The 19,680-nt window shown below is 43.4% G+C and overlaps 1 protein-coding gene across 1 annotated transcript; it reads right to left on the bottom strand.

The window, feature by feature from the left end:
- Positions 1–3,741: 3,741 nt before the first annotated feature.
- LOC111978495 (protein SPMIP7) lies at positions 3,742–19,443 on the bottom strand. The gene is made up of 9 exons (XM_024008592.2): positions 18,833–19,443; positions 18,520–18,611; positions 18,348–18,424; positions 17,977–18,115; positions 17,760–17,827; positions 17,597–17,638; positions 17,292–17,399; positions 16,450–16,545; positions 3,742–4,266 (listed from the first exon to the last, which is right to left on the bottom strand). The coding sequence occupies exons 1-9, from the start codon at positions 19,329–19,331 to the stop codon at positions 4,143–4,145; spliced, it is 1,245 nt and encodes a 414-aa protein (XP_023864360.1). The 5' UTR covers positions 19,332–19,443; the 3' UTR covers positions 3,742–4,142.
- Between the last annotated feature and the right edge of the window lie 237 nt (positions 19,444–19,680).

The raw sequence follows: 19,680 nt of genomic DNA, 5'->3' as shown, positions 1-19,680 counted from the left end.
TACTCTTAAACCCCTGGATGCCGTTTATCATAGAGCACTTTGTTTTATAACAGGATACAGATTTATTACTCATCACTGCATTGTTTACCAAAAGTTTGGCTGGACCTCTTTAAAGTCACATAGATCTCATCATTACGCTCTTTTTGTTTATAAAGCCCTGCTCCATAAGCTTCCAACTTACCTAACATCACTGTTAAGATTTAAAATGACAAGTTATCAAACCCGTTCACTTTGGAAACTAAATTTCCTTGCTGGTTTCCAGTTTGCATAGTCCAGTGTAGTTCTTTGAGGGCCATTGTGGTTTTGGCTTGAGGGGGAATATACATGGCTGTAACTATAACCGAAGAGAATTCTCTTTGGGAGGTAATACGGTTGGCATTTGATTGTGAGGTATTCTAGGTCAGGTGAACAAAAGGACTTGAGTTTCGGTATGTTATCACAATCATACCATGAGTAGTTAATCATGAAACATACACCCCCGCCTTTCTTCTTCCCGGAGAGTTCTTTATTCCTGTCTGCGCTATGTACTGAGAACCCAGCTGGCTGTATGGAAGGGGACACTATATCCCGAGAGAGCCTGGGAAACAGAGTATGTTACAATCCCTGATGTCTCTCTGGAAGGAGATCCTCGCCCTGAGCTCGTCTATGTTATTATCCAGAGACTGAACATTAGCAAGTAATATACTTGGAAGCGGTGGGTGGTGTGCATACCTCCTGAGTCAGACTAGAAGTCCACTCTGAATATCTCTTCTCCGCAGGCYATGTTTTGGAGCAGCCTCTGGAATAAGTTAAATTGCCCTGGAGGGTACGAACAAAGGATCCAATTCGGGAAAGTCGTATTTCTGGTGGTAATGCTGGTGAGTTACCGCTGCTCTGATTTCCAAAAGTTCTTTCCGGCTGTATGTAATAACACAAAACATTTTCTGGGCAAAAAATGAAGAAATAACACACAAAAAAAACTAAATAGTGCAAAGTGTCTTAGGAGCTAGAAGCAGAGCTGCCCTATCTGTCGGCGCCATCTTACTATCTTAACATACCCCACCAGACACGCCACTATGGGTTTCTTCACTGTACCCAAACAGTACAGAAAACTGATTTAAATCAGAAAACTGATTTAATGTGTTTAGGGCCATGTTTAGGTCCATGTCATGTTTAGGACCTCTTCCCTTTTTACACATTTTGTTACGTTCCAGCCTTATTCTAAAATGGATTCAATAAAAAAAGACATTTTTGCAAAAAAACAGGTACCTTATTTACGTAAGTATTCAGACCCTTTAATATGAGACTCAAAATTGAGCTTAGGTGCATCCTGTTTCCATTGATCATCCTTGAGATGTTTCTACAACTTGATTGGGGTCCACTTGTGGTAAATTAAATTGACTGGACATGATTTGGAAAGGCGCGCACACACCCGTCTATGTAAGGTCCCACAGTTGACAGTGCATGTCAGAGCAAAAACCAAGCCACGAGGTTGAAGGAATTGTACGTAGCGCTACGATACATGATTGTGCCGAGGCACAGATCTGGGGATGGGTACCAAAACATTTCTGCAGCATTGAAGGTCCCCAAGAWCACAGTGGCCTCCATCATTCATAAATGCAAGAAGTTTGGAACAACCAAGACTCTTCCTACAGCTGGCCGCCCGGCCAAACTGAGCAATCGGGGGAGAAGGGCTTTGGTCAGGGAGGTGATCAAGAACCCAATGGTCACTCTGACAGAGCTCCAGAGTTCCTCTGTGGAGATGGGAGAACCTTACAGAAGGACAACCATCTCTGCAGCACTTCACCAATCAGGCCTTTATAGTAGTGGCCAGATAGAAGCCACTCCTCAGTAAAAAGGCATCCAGAGAATCCGGCCACACAGCCCGCTTGGAGTTGGCCAAAAGGCACCTAAAGGACTCTCAGACCATGAGGAACAATATTCTCTGGTCTGATGAAACCAAGATTAAACTCTTTGGCCTCAATGCCAAGTGTCACGTTTGGAGGAAACCTGGCACCATCCAGGAAACCTGGCACCATCCATGGTGGTGGCAGCATCATGCTGTGGGGATGTTTTTCAGGGGCAGGGACTGAGAGACTAGTCAGGATCGAGAGAAAGATGAACAGAGCAAAGTACAGTGAGATCCTTGATGAAAACCTGCTCCAGAGCGCTCAGGACCTCAGACTGGGGCGACGGTTCACCTTCCAACAGGACAACAACCCGAAGCACACAGCCAAGACAATGCAGGAGTGGCTTCGGTACAAGTCTCTGAATGTCCTTGAGCGGCCAAGCCAGAGCCCGGACTTGAACCCGATCGAACATCTCTGGAGAGACCTGAAAATAGCTGTGCAGCGGCYTGCCCCATCCTAACTGACAGAGCTTGAGAGGATCTGCAGAGAAGAATGGGGGAAATTCCCCAAATACTGTACAGGTGTGCCAAGCTTGTAGCGTCATACCCAAGAAGACTCGAGGCTGTAATCGCTGCAATCGCTCTTTGTTGTGCTTCAACAAAGAGTAAAGGTTCTGAATACTTATGTAAATGTGATATTTCAGTTTTTCTATTTTTTAAACATTTGCAAACATTTCTAATAACTTGTTTTTGCTTTGTCATTATGGGGTATTGTGTGTAGATTGATGAGGGGAAATAAACAATGTAATCAATTTTAGAATAAGGCTGTAACGTAACAAAATGTGGAAAAAGGAACACTTTCCAAATGCACTGTATTTTATGTTTTGTGTGGACTCCATGCTGCGGCATGTGCAATAGCTAATGGGGATCCTAATAAACTAAACTAAACGTTATATGTTCCATCTATCTGTCATCTTCATTCCATGCCTTTACTAGTCAATAAAACTGGAAAAAATACTTCAAATATAAGAAAAAAACTAACGATGATCAAGCATATACAGATATATTATATGATCCAAGTATGTAGGACTCAGGAGCTGTACGACAGCTGCATGTAAAGGAAAGCAAACAAAAACTGAAGACACTATTCACATAAGAACCTTTTGAACTACCTCTCTCTGTGGAAGGAGAGTGAAAACATTTCCATTTCAGCCACAACTGTTTCACACACATGAGGTTTGACACCAGATGTGTCAGCAGTCAGGCTGTTGAACCATTAGGGAGGAAATCCCTAAATCGGTCCAGAGGCCCTACACATAGTGAAAGCTAATGTGAATTTGAAAAGGTCTTAAACCACTAGCTAAACGATTATTGTATCCTTGTGAACTGTGTTTTATTATTGAATTGAAATATATTGATTTCTAATGGTGCATAACTAGTGGTGGTATTGAAGAGGAACATGTGGGAACTCAGTCTGTTGTTTTTTAAGGTAAATTCTAGTTTTATTTGATTGAGTTCACTGTGAATTTCTTCCAACCCATTCTACAATTCCTTCCACCCCTGCGCAACATATTACTTTTGGAGAAATTTTACAACTTTGGGCTTTGACAACACATTCGAGTCAATCTCACCAAGCTAAATCCTGGAAAGACTATTTTCAACGCAGAAACATATATTAGATGATGGACAAGAGACAGGAAAGCAGCACACCCCAGTTTCCTGTCAACAGATGAACCTGTAACAGCACTCTGTCTTTTATTCACCTTACTGCAGATCTAAGCATTCACTTAAAGAATTACCCGTCTAGATTTGTATTACTCAATAAGTGTTATACCTGCATGATATACCTACAGTAAAATAGATCCCTTATGGGGATATTTACATTGACTACACACACATACACATTTCTTATTCATTGCAGCCTTCGTAAAGAACTGGGTCTTGGTTAGTGCTCTCACTGTTTTCTTGTTCGGTGGCTGCGTGGCCGGATTCTCTGGACGCCTCTTCTCGACAGCTAAACAACTGTACCTTCACACACACATGCACGCACGCACACGCACACACGCAGGCTGGAGAGGACAATGATAACAAAAAGCTCACAGCCCTGAAGTCACAAAACCACTCATCTAAATCAGGGGAATTATGCTAATGAGGTCTTTCATTATTCTCCAACTCAGCCAGAATCAGTCATTGACATCACATCATTATAGATCTATTCACACACACAGATTGGATGGCATAAAATGGACGACTACACCTTCCAAAGTTTCTCATACGTTTTGTTTAATATTTCTCATGTGTTCTTGAAGAGGCATTAAATAGGAAAAACTGGTCGCTTGGAGTGTAGGAATGGGTTTTGTGGAGGCACAGTGGTCACCATTCTGGACAGAGGTGCAGTACGAGCATAAGCGGGAGGATTCCATAAACCCGGATTGGTCCTGTGAAACACATCAACACAGAGGCAGTTAGTTGGAGCATAAATAATATTAAAAGCGGAATTCTAACACATACTTAACTGTGAACATAACTCTCTCTGACCATACAAAAAAATCATGAAAAAATTTGCACAATTAAAGAGGTAATAAGTTACGATGAATGGGATTTTTTTTTTATATGGAGCTCACCTAAAGTTACAGTCCTGACTTTACAAACATTGGCCCGGCATTTAACTTACCCACTTTAATTTTGGAAATGTTTCAATGGTAGGGTTGCAAAACTCCTGGTAATTTTCAGAAACGATGGTAATTAACAGMTTATTTTGAAAATAATAATGACAAAGCAAACACAGGTTTTTAGAATTTTTGCAAATGTATTTAAAATAGAAAACGGAAATATCACATTTAGATAAGTATTCAGACCCTTTACTCGGGACTTTGTAGAAGCACCTTTGGCAGCCTAGAGTCTTCTTGGGTACGACGCTACCAGCTTGCACACCTGTATTTGGGGAYTTTCTCCCATTCTTCTCTGCAGATCCTCTCAAGCGCTGTCAGGTTGGATGGGGAGCATCGCTGCACAGATATTTMAAGGTCTCTCCAGAGATGTTCGATCGGATTCAAGTCCGGGCTCTGGCTTGGCTACTCAATGACATTCAGAGACTTTCAGAGACCATTCCTGTGTTGTCTTGGCTGTGTGCTTAGGGTCGTTGTACTGTTGGAAGGTGAACCTTTGCCCAGTCTGAGGTCCTGAGCGCCCTGGAGCATGTTTCATCAAGGATCTCTCTGTACTTTGGTCCATTCATCTTTCCGTTGATCCTGACTAGTCTCCCAGTCCCTGCCACTGAAAAACATCCCCTCAGTATGATGCTGCCACCACCATGCTTCACCGAAGGGATGGTATTGGCCAGGTGATGAGCGGTGCATGGTTTCCTCCAGACATGACGCTTGGCATTCAGGCCAAAGTGTTCAATCTTGGTTTCATCAGACCAGAGAATCTTGTTTCTCATGTTCTGAGAGTCCTTTAAGTGCCTTTTGGCAAACTCTAAAAGGGCTGACATGTGCCTTTTACTGAGGAGTGGCTTCCTCCTGGCCACTCTACCATAAAGAACTGATTGGTGGAGTGCTGCAGAGATGGTTGTCCTTCTGGAAGGTTCTCCCATCTCCACAGAGGAACTCTGAAGCTCTGTCAGAGTGACCATCGGGTTCTTGGTCACCTCCCTGACCAAGGCCCTTCTTCCCCGATTGCTCAGTTTGGCTGGGCGGCCAGCTCTAGGAAGAGTCTTGGTGGTTCCAAACTTCTTCCATTTAAGAATGCCACAATCCTGTCTCGGAGCGCTACGGACAATTCCTTCGACCTCATGGCTTGGTTTTTGCTCTGACATGCATGTCCAATCAATTGAATTMACCAATGGTGGACTCCAATCAAGTTGTAGAAACATCTCAAGGATGATCAATGGAAAKAGAATGCACCTGAGGTCAATTTCGAGTCTCATAGCAAAAAGGGTCTGAATAGTTATGTAAATAAGGTATTTCTAAAAACCTGTTTTCGCTTTGTCATTATGGGGTATTGTCTGTAGATTGATGAGGGAAAAKATTTATTTAATACATTTTTAAATAAGGCTGTAACGTAACAAAACGTGGAAAAAGTGAAGGTTCTGAATACTTTCCGAATGCACTGTATATGTAAAACATGTACATTTCACATTTTGGTAATTTAGCAGATGCTGTTATCTAGAGTGACACACAGTAAGTGCATTCTTCTTTAGACAGCTAGGTGAGACAACCACATAACACAGTAAAATATACAGCATACGAACATTCAATTCCAGCTAAACAATGGACATATAAAATTTAGCAAAAAATATATTTTTTTTTATACACATCTAACATCTATGAATAAAAAATCTGAGAACAGTAATATTTTATACACACATGAAGGTACCCATAAGCAATTATTTCTGATGAAAAAACACAAATGTGAAAATTTGGTGTATATAGCATTTTATAAATAAACTCTTCAATTGCCAATTGCGTAATTGTATGGTCCTGGTAGGTGCCAAGTGAGTATACAGTATGTACCGGCCTTGTTCACACTAGCAGTTTGAAGTGACTCAAATCCAATTTTTTGTATATCCYATTCTAATCAGATATTTCAGCCAAAAAGCACATGGAATCAGATATTTCAAGCCACATTTCAAACCACCTTCGTAGGTGAAATTAGATACAAATCTGAATACCGGCCATGCGACTTGTGTCTGCATGGTCAAATCWGATTTTTTTTTGTTGCCCTCAAGTGGTTTTTAGACTGTTATTTGACATAWCTTGGTAGCAACAGCTAACTGCCAAAATAAAGGAAACACTTGAGTAAATGAGGGATACAAAGTATATTGAAAGCATGCTTAGGGTTATGAATAAAAATGCTGGGCAGGCCTAGTTTCCCATTATTTTGGCTACCATGGCTAGAAGAAGAGATCTCAGTGACTGGTGTGATTGTTGGGGGACATTTGGCAGGAGCTTCAGTGGCGGAGACTGCTCAACTTACTGATGTTTCACTATATGGCATGGCCATCTAAGTCACCAGATTCAACCCAATTAAATGCTTATGGGAGATTGCGGAGCGGTGCCTTAGATATCGTTTTCCACCAACATTAACAAAACACCAAATTATGGAATTTCCTGGGAAGAATGGTGTCACATTTCTCRGATTGAGTTCCAGACAGTAGAATGCTCAATGAAGCTGTTCTGGCGGCTTGTGGTGGCCCAACGCCCTATTAAAACAATATGTTGGCATTTACCTGTAGTCTGTTGACAGTTTGACAAGAACATGTGGTAGCTAACTACCTTGCTAACTGTTTACAAACAAATTAGGGAATGTGCTAGCAAGCTAAACAGCTACCTATCTAGCTAGTTGACTGCTGTGGCGAGCCAAAAAGGACTTATCCTTTAAGGCTTTAAAAGTGTTCTTACACTATGATTTCGAACATTCAAAGCAACTGGGAGACTTCCATGGCAGGCATTGTTGTAACCAAAGCTTGCTACACAGCAACTTCTGAGTCGGAGGAAGCACAAGCACCGCCACCAATCAGCCTGTGCAACTGGACACCCACCGGCCATGACCATGACAACTAGCATAGGCATGTCAGCAAATGACTACAGTCTAAACACACAAATACGATTTGATCACTCGTAACTTGCTGTTTGGACAGTCAGAATTGCAAAACTGGATTTTTAAAAAACAAAACCGATTTGAGCATTAAGGCCTACAGTGTGAACAAGGCTTTTGAGGTCCTGTTAGGCAGATTCTGAATCAAGACTACACAGTCTGCGCAGTCTTGCCCTCTACCTATTTCTGTGTAGATAGGACAGGTTAAGCCTGATACAGAGGGTATTTCTTTTGGGCTGTTGTTTGTGTATATTTAGTATATCTACTTTGACTGCTACAAGGTCCCTATTATAAAAGCCTCCTTATGTCCAACAACTTGAACTTGAACTTTAATCATGGCTGCCAATTTGCAGAGTGAAGGAGAAAGGAGGATTGAGTGATAGTTACATTAGGTTCCATTTGATTGCTCTTAGGGTTGCAAAGGGAGGGAATATTAACAGTAACTTTAGAAATGTACCAGTAAACTACCGGAACCTTGGAAACTTTCAAGGATTTCATGTCATATGTGGGAAAAGGGGCTATCATGATTTGTATACGATGTGTCAAGTTCATGCTGTTAACCCAACCCTTTGTGTGTGAGGCCAACCCTGGGGTGCGTTCAGTTCGCCTCAATGTTTGCTATGTTGCGTGATAGCTTGTACGAAACAACGCGTATCTCCAAAACAGTGTGCAGCGTTCCTCAACAGCCTTTGAGGTACGTTTGCTCATGTTTGGTGCTTGTGGCGAGGTCTTGTGGCGAGGTCTCCGGCGCGGCCCACGCTTGGATTGCGTRCTACCTGACAGGTCGCTCCTACCAGGTGGCGTGGCGAGAATCTGTCTCCGCACCARGTGCTTTCACCACTGGTGTCCCCCAGGGCTCTGTTCTAGGCCCTCTCCTATTCTCGCTATACACCAAGTCACTTGGCTCTGTCATATCCTCACATGGTCTCTCCTATCATTGCTATGCAGACGACACACAATTAATCTTCTCCTTTCCCCCTTCTGATAACCAGGTGGTGAATCGCATCTCTGCATGTCTGGCAGACATATCAGTGTGGATGACGGATCACCACCTCAAGCTGAACCTCGGCAAGACAGAGCTGCTCTTCCTCCCGGGGAGACTGCCCTTTCCATGATCTCGCCATCACTCCTCCCAGAGTGCTAAGAACCTTGGCGTGATCCTGGACAACACCCTGTCGTTCTCAACTAACATCAAGGCGGTGACCCGTTCCTGTAGGTTCATGCTCTACAACATTCGCAGAGTACGACCCTGCCTCACACAGGAAGGCGCAGGTCCTAATCCAGGCACTTGTCATCTCCCGTCTGGATTACTGCAACTCGCTGTTGGCTGGGCTCCCTGCCTGTGCCATTAAACCCCTACAACTCATCCAGAACGCCGCAGCCCGTCTGGTGTTCAACCTTCCCAAGTTCTCTCATGTCACCCCGCTCCTCCGCTCTCTCCACTGGCTTCCAGTTGAAGCTCGCATCCGCTACAAAGCCATGGTGGTTGCCTACGGAGCTGTGAGGGGAAGGCACCTCGTACCTTCAGGCTCTGATCAGGCCCTACACCCAAACAAGGGCACTGCGTTCATCCACCTCTGGCCTGCTCGCCTCCCTACCTCTGAGGAAGTACAGTTCCCGCTCAGCCCAGTCAAAACTGTTCGCTGCTCTGGCACCCCAATGGTGGAACAAACTCCCTCACGACGCCAGGTCAGCGGAGTCAATCACCACCTTCCGGAGACACCTGAAACCCCACCTCTTTAAGGAATACTAGGATAGGATAAAGTAATCCTCTAACCCCCCCCCCCCCCCCCTTAAAAGAGTTAGATGCACTATTGTAAAGTGGTTGTTCCACTGGATATCATAAGGTGAATGCACCAATTTGTAAGTCGCTCTGGATAAGAGCGTCTGCTAAATGACTTAAATGTAAATGTATGTAAATGTCTGACCTGATCAATATGGGTGTGACCATCTGAAATCGCAAAACTTGTGCAGCACACTGTATGGTAGCTGRCCTCTGGGTCACCATAATCACAKAWTTTTTCAACTAGTCATTCAGTACAGTACCGTTTCCGTTAAATTCAACGTTGCACACCATTCTGTGATACCGAACTCAACCCTGGTTTGGTTGTCTCTGATTGGCCTCACGGGTGCACCTGCCTGGGTCCCTTTATAATGAGGCACGGACCCACCTTTGTCTCTCTCTCCTCCCGCACCTGCGGGAGCCCAACCCAAGCTCCAACCCAAGCTCCAGCTTTACGTGCCAACAGTGCCACATCAAAACCGAATGCCACCACGATAGCCACAGCCAGCTGGCCACCAAACACAACAGAACCAGCAATGAAGAAATGTCAAATTAGAAGTAGACGAATAGAAGCAGATGGATAGAAGCAGACGATCGGCCACAAACCCTCCACAAGGCGCAACACCACAACCACCGGGAGTTTGACAGGGCCTGGTCAGTTTGTTCTAAAGTTTTTGTGTGTGGTGAACTGTGGAGGCAAACGTAATTGAAGAAGACGAGGAAGTTGTAATTAGCAGCTTGAATTTGTGCTTTGCGGGGGGGGGGTTGAGTGAACAATTATGTGATGGTTGCAGTCTACAAAGATGAAATTGCATTGAATCAAATTAATTTGATTAATTGATTTACCACGCGTATGGCGGGTGCCGCTGCTTATGTTATATTCCCAGTCATTGTAGGGATCAGAAAGCTTGACCACTTTAGTGGGTCGTTCCACGAATAGAGTCCCTTTTATGTCCTTCAAACATTATGTCTGTGCATTTTTATAAAACACTACATTTAACAGTTGGATCCGTGTTAAAAATGTCCATTAGCATTGTGTTTTCTTTCAAATAAATGATTTGTTTTCTCAGTAAATCCCCATCGTAAAGTTCTAGTTATTTTGTTCCTTTGGGAAAGTATTTCTAAAGATTTAAACTTATTTAATGTGATTTATTTACATTTGTCCCTCAGGTTTAAGGTCAACCCTGTTATGTAAACTGAACTCCTGTTTTAATATGGTAAAATAGTCAAATCATAGTGTAAAAGCAGGTGAGTTGGTTCTACTTTTTAGTTCTACTCTTTACGCTTTATCATATAGTTTTGATTCATGTATTTATGCTTTGAGAAGGCACATACATTTTGAAAATGCATTTACTGTTTTGCAAACGACCACAGAGTTCTGTGTCTTAAGTACACTGTTTTGAAAATTGACAACACTGTTCCAAAAAAAATGCTTGTAAGCGATTGTAACAATAATTGGAGGGAAAAGGCACATCAGAAAGTCCAAAGGCCTCTGAATGTTGGCGGTGATAATCAATCAATCCGAGAACATGTCTTTTGTTTAGTTTTTTGGAAAAAAAGATGGGAGGCCAGCTTAATCAGTAGAGGAAACAGATCTCACAGGGTGTTGGGCACCAGGAAAATGGATCTGGGTTGTGAAAAACCACCATTACCACGAGCTGCTTTGGATTCAACCATCTGGAGAGAGCTGCTCCAAAAGCCAGTAAAATTCGCTCAACTGGGGCCCAACTAGGAAACAGGTTTTTACATCCTGGACAACAGACACACAAGACTCCCTGACTTTGGGGGATGGTTTTCCTCTGCTTATTTGTTATTGTAGACTATAGTATGCAATACATGTTCCATTTGATACTGCTACATAGATTCCAATTCTAATCATTATTTGTGGTCTTCTTCTTTTGTAATTTGAGTACGGTTTAAAATGATTCTATTGTTTCATATTGACTTCAACATACAAAGAAGTAGCAGTGCGTACTGTTTTTGGTCATTATGAAATAAYCATGAAAGTTTGTATAAGTAAGTATGAAAAACACTTAAATGTTTAAAAGTTGCTTTGGATAAACGCATCTGCTAAATGGCGTGTATTATTATCATTATAAGATTGGCAGTATGATGAATGGTTCTTTCTGCCTGATTTTTCTTTTCACGGTGTGGTTCTGCTCCCTCTGTGCCAATGTCAACCATTGTTGTTCCTGTGTCACAACTGTCGCCGTGAAGTCTTTTAGGTGACACTGTCATGTGCTAGCCACCAACCGTTTTCCCCCCAAAAGCGACACAAAAGCTGACAAGCATTAGGATGATGCGGATCTAACAGGGACATGGGAAACAAAACTTCACACGGAGTTTGCCTGAAGTTACAGTCCTTACTTCACCGACACTGGTCTGCGACACACAATGTCATCGATAAGCGTCAGTCTGTGCCGCATTGACAGAAATAGATGTATCATGAGTCATGACGCATTAGTTTATACATTGCGTTCAATGCAAAAAGATACGTGTCAAGCATATTGATACATGGATATGCATCAAGGTAGTTGACACATAAGTCAATACACTGGATTTAAGGCAAACAAGTTGGTGAGACTCAGACAGAGAGAGAGAAAGAGAGAGAGAGAGAGAGAGAGAGAGAGATGGAGAGAGTAAAGGAACGAGGGGGGGACATATTAAGGGAGGGGAGAGAGAGAATAGGTTAAAAGAGGGCGGGGGAGAGATGAGAGAGAGGTAAAGGGGTGAGGGGGAGAGAGCTGAAGGGAGGGGAGAAAGAGGAAGAGAGAAAGAGAGAAAGGGGAGGAGGTGAAAGAAGGGCGAAAGAAGAGAAGGGGGAATAAAGAAGAGGTGGAGAGAGACAGGGGGAGAGAGAAGGAGGGAGAGAGAGATGTCTGTCTGCCTGTCTGTCTGTGGGACCCACTTAGATTTTGGAAATGTTTCAATCGTAGGGTTGCAAAACTCCCATTAATTGAAAACACTGGTAATTAACAGGTTACTATAGAAATCTATGGCAATTTATATACACTGAGTGTACAAAACATTAGGAACACCTTCTTAATATTGAGTTGCACCCCCTTTTGCTTTCAGAACAGCCTCAATTTGTTGGGGCATGGACTCTACAAGGTGTCGAAAGAGTTTCAAAGGGATGCTGACCAATGTAGATTCCAATGCTTCCCACAGTTGGCTGGAAGTCCTTTGGGTAGTGGACCATTCTTTTTTTCTCCCAATTTCATGGTATCCAATTGGTAGTAGTTACAGTCTTGTCTCATCGCTGCAACTCCCGTACGGACTCAGGAGAGGCGAAGGTCGAGAGCCATGCGTCCTCCGAAACACAACCCAACCTAGCCGCACTGCTTCTTGACACAATGCACATCCAACCCGGAAGTCAGCCGCACCAATGTGTTAGAGGAAACACCGTATACCTGGCGACCTGGTCAGTGTGTACTGCGCCCGGCCCACCACAGGAGGCACTAGTGCACGATGAGACAAGGATATCCCTGCCGGCCAAACCCTCCCTAACCCGGACGACGCTGGGCCAATTGTGCGTCGCCCCAAGCGATGCAGTGCCTTAGACCACTGCGCCACCCGGGAGGCCCTGTAGTGGACCATTCTTGATACATACAGGAAATTGTTGAGCGTGAAAAGCCCAGCAGCATTGCAGTTCTTGACACACTCAAACTGCTGCACCTGGAGCCTACTACCATACCCCGTAGGGCTGAATGGTACACATACACAATCCATGTCTCAATTGTCACACGGCTTAAAAATCCTTTAACCTGTCTTCTCCCCTTCACCTACACTGATTGAAGTGGATTTAAAAAGTGACATCAATAAGCTTTCACCTGTATTCACCTGGTCAGTCTATGTCATGGAAACAGCAGGTGTTCTTAATGTGTATATTTGCAACCCTATTTGCTTCATTGCAGGGTTCAGTGAGCTTTAACATTCTCAGCTTTGCGTTATTTTATGGGTATAGGGACAATGACCAATGTAGGCTCTTGTTGTGCTCTGAGGTGAGCCCTGGCGCGGTCCTCCTACTGTCCTGGCTGTCCACTGTGGTGGTGCTGAAATTGGCAGCGCATCTTTTCATCGCGCTGACTGGCGGTAGGTGGCCTTCTGTCCATGGTCCTGAATCGATGGGTATGGTGTGTGCTGTTTAATGAGCGCATCTTGGCCTACCGGTCTTCGTGGGGCTTCTCTTCAACACTGTGTGCTTTCTTGCGGCAAAATGAAAATGTTTGTGTATATGGCTGCATTTCAGATAGGCCTACATTTTTGTACATGTTGTATGTCGCAGTATTACAGGACCATTACTCTGTCTAGCCTACTCAAAGAAGTAGGCCAACGTTCACTCAGTCGTCATTCATTTTCATTACACACAGTCATTGTGTGATAGGCTACTGTAAAAGTGATGTCAATACTATGAAAACAACACACGGCCTACTTTTTCTAAACCTCCCTGCTCTCTTGCTTTAGTGTGTGTGTGTTGCTTTCTGAATGTGAATGGGCATTTACTGTTATTCACGGCATATTCATATAGGCTACTGTCATGTAGGAAAATGACAAATTGGCTATGAATATAGAATATGCACTCAGTTTAATTTAGTTTGCTTTTCTGAAACTCTCCCACGGAAAATATTGCACACCTGGAGAAGTGGCGGCTTGGCATGTAGCATACAGTTGTAATGATTCAAGTTGAAGCTATGAAGCCTGTAAGAATCTTTGATAGCCTAGTGGTGCTCATTCTGTCGAGCGGATCTGTGCGTGTCGGTAGGCGCAAATTATGTGTAGGCCTTTGGCAGCTACGGCTGCATTTTAGACACACTTTTATGTCATAGCGGGAGCGCATATCTTTCTTGTATTTATATAACGCAATTATATGAAACAACAGTTCTAAAAAAAACAACAGTTGTTGATGTGTACGGTTACATTTCAGATACAGTTTTGTACATTTAAACAGCAGTAGGTGTCATGTATACTCCCTCTCCGGCCTCTAGGTCATCAGGCTGCTGATTATCCCGCACACCTGTCACCATGGTCTCACGCACCTGCGCCTCATTACACTCACCTGGACTCCATCACCTCCTTGATTATCTTCCCTATACCTGTCACTCCCCTTGGTTCTTTCCTCGGGTGTTATTGACTTCATGTCGGTGCGTGGCTTGTGTTACGTGTTTATTGTTTCATTTACTTATTAAAACACTCACTCCCTGAACTTGCTTCCCGACTCTCAGCGCACTCGTTACAGTAGGACCAATCTGCCTTGTTATATTAGGGCTCTAAAGCGATACTAGTTGTGCTCCCAAGGATTTAAAATACCTCCTCAGACATATCCTGAAGCCGGGCCTGGATACAGTACTTATAAGATTGCAATTTGCCCTCATTTTAGTGTCCTTTTTAACAGAAACATTTAGGCCCGGGATTCAATCTTGTTGCGCATTGACGGCAATAGCACCTTTTAAAGACAATGTTCACAGAGACCTCATTCACGATAAAAGATGCATACCTCTGCTCAATCGGAAATTACCTATAAATGTAAAGCGCGCTGTAACGTGGATCTACTGCTGATTGAATTTGAACCCAGCCTTGGTTCATTTAATAACTAAAGGTATTCCCCACATTTTAAATGGGTGTCGCACAGATACCATGTTATTACATGGAATTTAGATTTCTTGGTTAAGTTAAATGTAACCACATAAATACTTTTAATTTGAAACTACAAGCAGTTCTTTCTTTTCATTTGAGTAATAGTTGAATATCTAATCTTCAGCTACAATGTATAGCAGAGCGGTTAGTATTCCCTCCTCTGGGAAATATTTCCACTAGATGTTGGAACATTGCTGCAGGGACTTGCTTCCATTTAGCCACAAGAGCATTAGTGAGGTCGGGCGATTAGGCCTGGCTCGCAGCCGGAATTCCAATTCATCCCAAAGGTTTTCGATGGGGTTGAGGTCAGGGCTCTGTGCAGGGCAGTCAAGTTCTTCCACACCGATCTCGACAAACCATTTTTTTATGGACCTCACTTTGTACACCGGGGCATTGTCATGCTGAAACAGGAAAGGGCCTTCCCCAAACTGTTGCCACAAAGTTGAAAGCACAGAATCGCCTAGAATGTTATTGTATACTGTAGATTTTCCTTCACTGGAACTAAGGGGCCAAGACCGAACCATGAAAAACAACCCCAGACCATTATTCCTCCTTCACCAAACTTTACAGTTGGCACTATGCATTCCGGCAGGTAGGTTTCTCCTGGCATCTGCCAAACCCAGATTCGTCAGTTGGACTGCCAAATGGTGAAATGTGATTCATCACTCCAGAGAAAGGGTTTCCTCTGCTCCATAGTCCAATGGCGGCGAGCTTTACACCACTCCAGCCAACGCATGATGATCTTAGGCTTGTGTGTGGCTACTCGGCCATGGAAACCCATTTCATGAAGCTCCCGACGAATAGTTATTGTGCTGATGTTGCTTCCAGAGGCAGTTTGGAATTCTCTAGTAAGTGGTGCAACTGAGGACAGACGATTTTTACGTGCTGCGCGCTTCAGCACACGGCGGTCCCGTTCTGTGAGCTTGTGTGGCCTACCACTTCACAGCTGAGCCATTGTTGCTCCTAGAGATTTCCACTTCACAATAACAGCACTTACAGTTGACCGGGGCAGCTCTCTAGCAGGGCACAAACTTGATTAACTGACTTGATGGAAAGGGGGCATCCTATGATGGTGCTACGTTGAAAGTCACTGAGCTCTTCAGTAAGGCCATTCTACTGCCAATGTTTGTCTATGGAGATTGCATGGTTGTGTGCTCGATTTTATACACCTGTCAGCAACGGGTGTGGCTGAAAGAGCCAAATTGACTAACTTGAAGGGGTGTCCACATACTTTTGTATATATAGCGTCGCTCAAGGACAAAACAGAACATTGCTTTGTGAAATAAAGGTACCATAGGGCCCAAACAAGCCGGGTGTACACTACTAAAAACATTAATTTTGTTATCAAGAAATTGTCAGTCTAATCACTGGCAAGCCCATGGATGCCTTGGGGTACACAGTCATCGACGTAGCCTGAGGCAGATGTTGTTAGAGAGTTTAGGATGCCCTCTAATGGATTATAGTGGTAATCCTTGTCTAATGTGAATGGGAAAAAATACACTTGTTTCACATACTGTATGTCCCACACAGCTGAATGAGGTTGACATATATGTAATATGGTAATGAATCATTGTGTATGACTACATGTAGGGTACTAGGGACTCACCATGGGGCAGAGCTGGGTAGAAGAGGCAGACTGAACCCAGAGGACCGAGCACCATCATAGTGAGCCTTGCCGGTATAGCCAGGGATGGTGGGGCGGCTGGGACAAAAATATTGTACATTTGTACATTATTCATAAATTGCATATAGTCCACTGTACAATGGAAAAAAATGATGTACACTACCGTTCAAAAGTTTGGGGTCACTTAGAAATGTCCTTGTTTTTGAAAGAAAAGCATATTTTTTGTCCATTAAAATAAAATAAAATAGATCATAAATACAGTGTAGACATTGTTTATGTTGTAAATGACTATTGTAGCTGGAAACGGCAGATTTTTTATGGAATATCTACATAGGCGTACAGAGGCCCATTATCAGCAACCATCACTCCTGCGTTCCAACGGCACGTTGTGCTAGCTAATCCAAGTGTATCATTTTAAAAGGCTAATTGATCATTAGAAAACCCTTTTGCAATTATGTTAGCACAGCTGCAAACTGTTGCTCTGATTAAAGAAGCAATAAAGCCGGCCTTCTTCAGACTAGTTGAGTATCTGGAGCATCAGCATTTATGGGCTCGAAAGGTTGCTGGATTGAATCGCCGAGCTGACAATGTAAAAATCTGTTGTTCTGCTCCTGAGCAAGGCAGTTAACCCCTGGGTGCCAAAGAATTAGATGTCGATTATGGCAGCCCGCCGCACCTCTCCGATTCAGAGGGGTTGGGTTAAATGCAGAAGACACATTTCAGTTGAATGCATTCAGTTGTACAACTGACTAGGTATCCCCCTTTCCCTTATATTGGGCAGTGTGGTATAATGATCAGCGGAGGTACATCATGAAGATACTTACTGTGCCGTGGGAGTGTATGGGGGCAAAGTGGTCCGCTGCATAGTCAAGGGGTAGAAGTCATATCCTGTCTTATCTATGTTGTCCATGTTCATGGACCCCACCACACCACTCCAATAACATAAAGAGGACACACAAAAAAGCAAGTCCAGTCACACTCAGAGACACATTTCCACTCTTCCTTAGAGGCACTGCTTTAGCCTACACATGGAACCTACAAACAAACAAATTGATGTGAAATAAAGATAACAAAAATCGAAAAATACAAAATGTTGGCAAGAGCACAAACAGAGGCTAGAACTTCTTACCCATACAATGGAATTTGACAGGTGTTTGGGCAGGGACTGGTGCTGTGAAATAAAACGAAACAATCTTAGAACAAAGAAACAGGCTTATTTTTCCAACAAGACAATCTAGCAAAATGCGTTCTTGTTATTACATCATGAAATAAGGCCAGACCAAAACACTCACAATGTTATAGGTTTCCGCACTTCATTCCTAGCACGAAGCTGGTGCCTGTTCCAATGGGCTCCAATCGCCTTAGAGAAGAGTTAGAGGCAGCACTATTTCTGCATTATTTGTTRGTTTAGGGTATCCCATTAAAACCAAATCCTCTCATTTCAACTGGGATGGACAGTATTTAAATGAACTTCAGTGTTGTGTGTATTTTCCAGACACATGCACTCACCTGCCACAGCTCTGGTTTGCTGTGGTAACACTTCTGGGTGAAATGCTGATTCACAGGGTCCGCCATTTTCTCAAGGGTGGTTGCCGGGGGCTTCATGCGCCGCGGTAATTTTGCGTCCCAACCGACGTCCTCATAGCCCCTACAAGTTAATATATTACAAAGCAGGGTGACACACTTAGGCCTGCACTATTTGTGATTTATTAAAAAAGCGTACACACATTAGAATATAACTGGATGCTATTGTTGCAATGTCTTGATCATGCACAAGGTCAAAGAAACCATATGATACATATCAGAATTGAACACAGTGACTATATTATGCTGCGCAATGTGTTTGAGAGAAAATARGAAGGTCCTGGTTGGCACCTGACCTCTGAGCCACTGAAGTGTAGATATAACGTTGTGCTGCCTTCTCTATCCACTGACTGGAGCCAGAGGGGCTGACATCCTTCAAAATCAAACACATACACATTCAACAAGATTTCACTTCACTGTTTTGAAACCGTTGAAAATGTATCATTATGTAAACGTATAGGGTTATACCAGGTTCTCTCTTTCAGGGAAAAAACTGAAGGATTTCACGGTACATGGCATTTTGGGAGGCCCTGGTTTCACCTTCGAATGACTTGTCCAACCTGTTGACAACATATCAGGCTAGTAAAGTGCGGGAATCTGCAAGCCTATTTGGCATAGTAGGCTACAATGAAATGTTGGATTTATATACATAGTCTTTATAACAAAAATAAATAAATTCGCCTAAAGAATTGGGTCAGTTTATGTGTATTATGCTGTTAGCCTTATAAGTGTACTTCACATTTGACTTTCTAATTAGGCCTAGGTTAGTTTAAATGTTTACCTCCAAGACTGGCCCGAAGAGCTGCGTCTGACATTGACCTTGAGTTCCATGCCTTGTTTTCTGACAGGTCGCATGTCCCGGCTGATGGCCTGACTGAAGGAGTCTGGGGCCTTTCTCTGGAACCGGGGGCGACCCATAATCCAGACGGAATATTAGGGATATCTATAAATTGAGGTCTTCCTTTAGTTGCCAAATCCACCTCAGCCCCCGCACTTAGATGCCCAGAGCACGGATCAATCAACAAGACCTCATCTCGTAAAGGCGCCAAGGGCGCGTTGTCCGCAGGTGGATGGGCCAGTAGGTTGAATTTCGAGAATGCACTCCTCTGTTGTTCTAGTAAACTGTTAAAGTAATATCTTCCCTCCGMACCTCTCTCGCGGGGCAAGTTCATTTGCCTGTGCATCCATCTTGCACTAACTCGMTTTACATTTGATTGCAGAAGTCTGACCCGGTGCAAATCCGTAGAGGATGGCTCAGATGGAACGCACACTCCAGCCATCGTTTAATCGGACACCGAGTGACAGACCAAGATAAAAAAAATAAACCCACGATTGCTTGAGTCACAGAGCCTTTGTTGGATAACTATGACGAAGTCAAGGCAGGCATGACTTTCTGAGTATCTTGTTGCCTGGAGACTGCTATGTTGGCTGCTGGGTCAAATTACTGATTTGGAAAGAGGATCACCCTTTCAAGGATTTAAGCAAATCAATGATTTAATCAGAGAGAGAAAACAAGAATAAGATTACATGTATTTAGATTGTAATGCTAAATGACTTAAATGTAATATCGTTTAGCTATAAAACACTTTATGTGCATTTGTGGTGGTGGTTTGAGTGGGGGTGGAGCAA

This window comes from Salvelinus sp. IW2-2015, linkage group LG18, assembly GCF_002910315.2.
Source record: "Salvelinus sp. IW2-2015 linkage group LG18, ASM291031v2, whole genome shotgun sequence".
In the NCBI taxonomy this organism is placed as follows: domain Eukaryota; kingdom Metazoa; phylum Chordata; class Actinopteri; order Salmoniformes; family Salmonidae; genus Salvelinus; species Salvelinus sp. IW2-2015.
The sequence above is the reverse complement of the archived record's forward strand: the minus strand, read 5'-3'. Positions and strand labels throughout refer to the sequence as shown.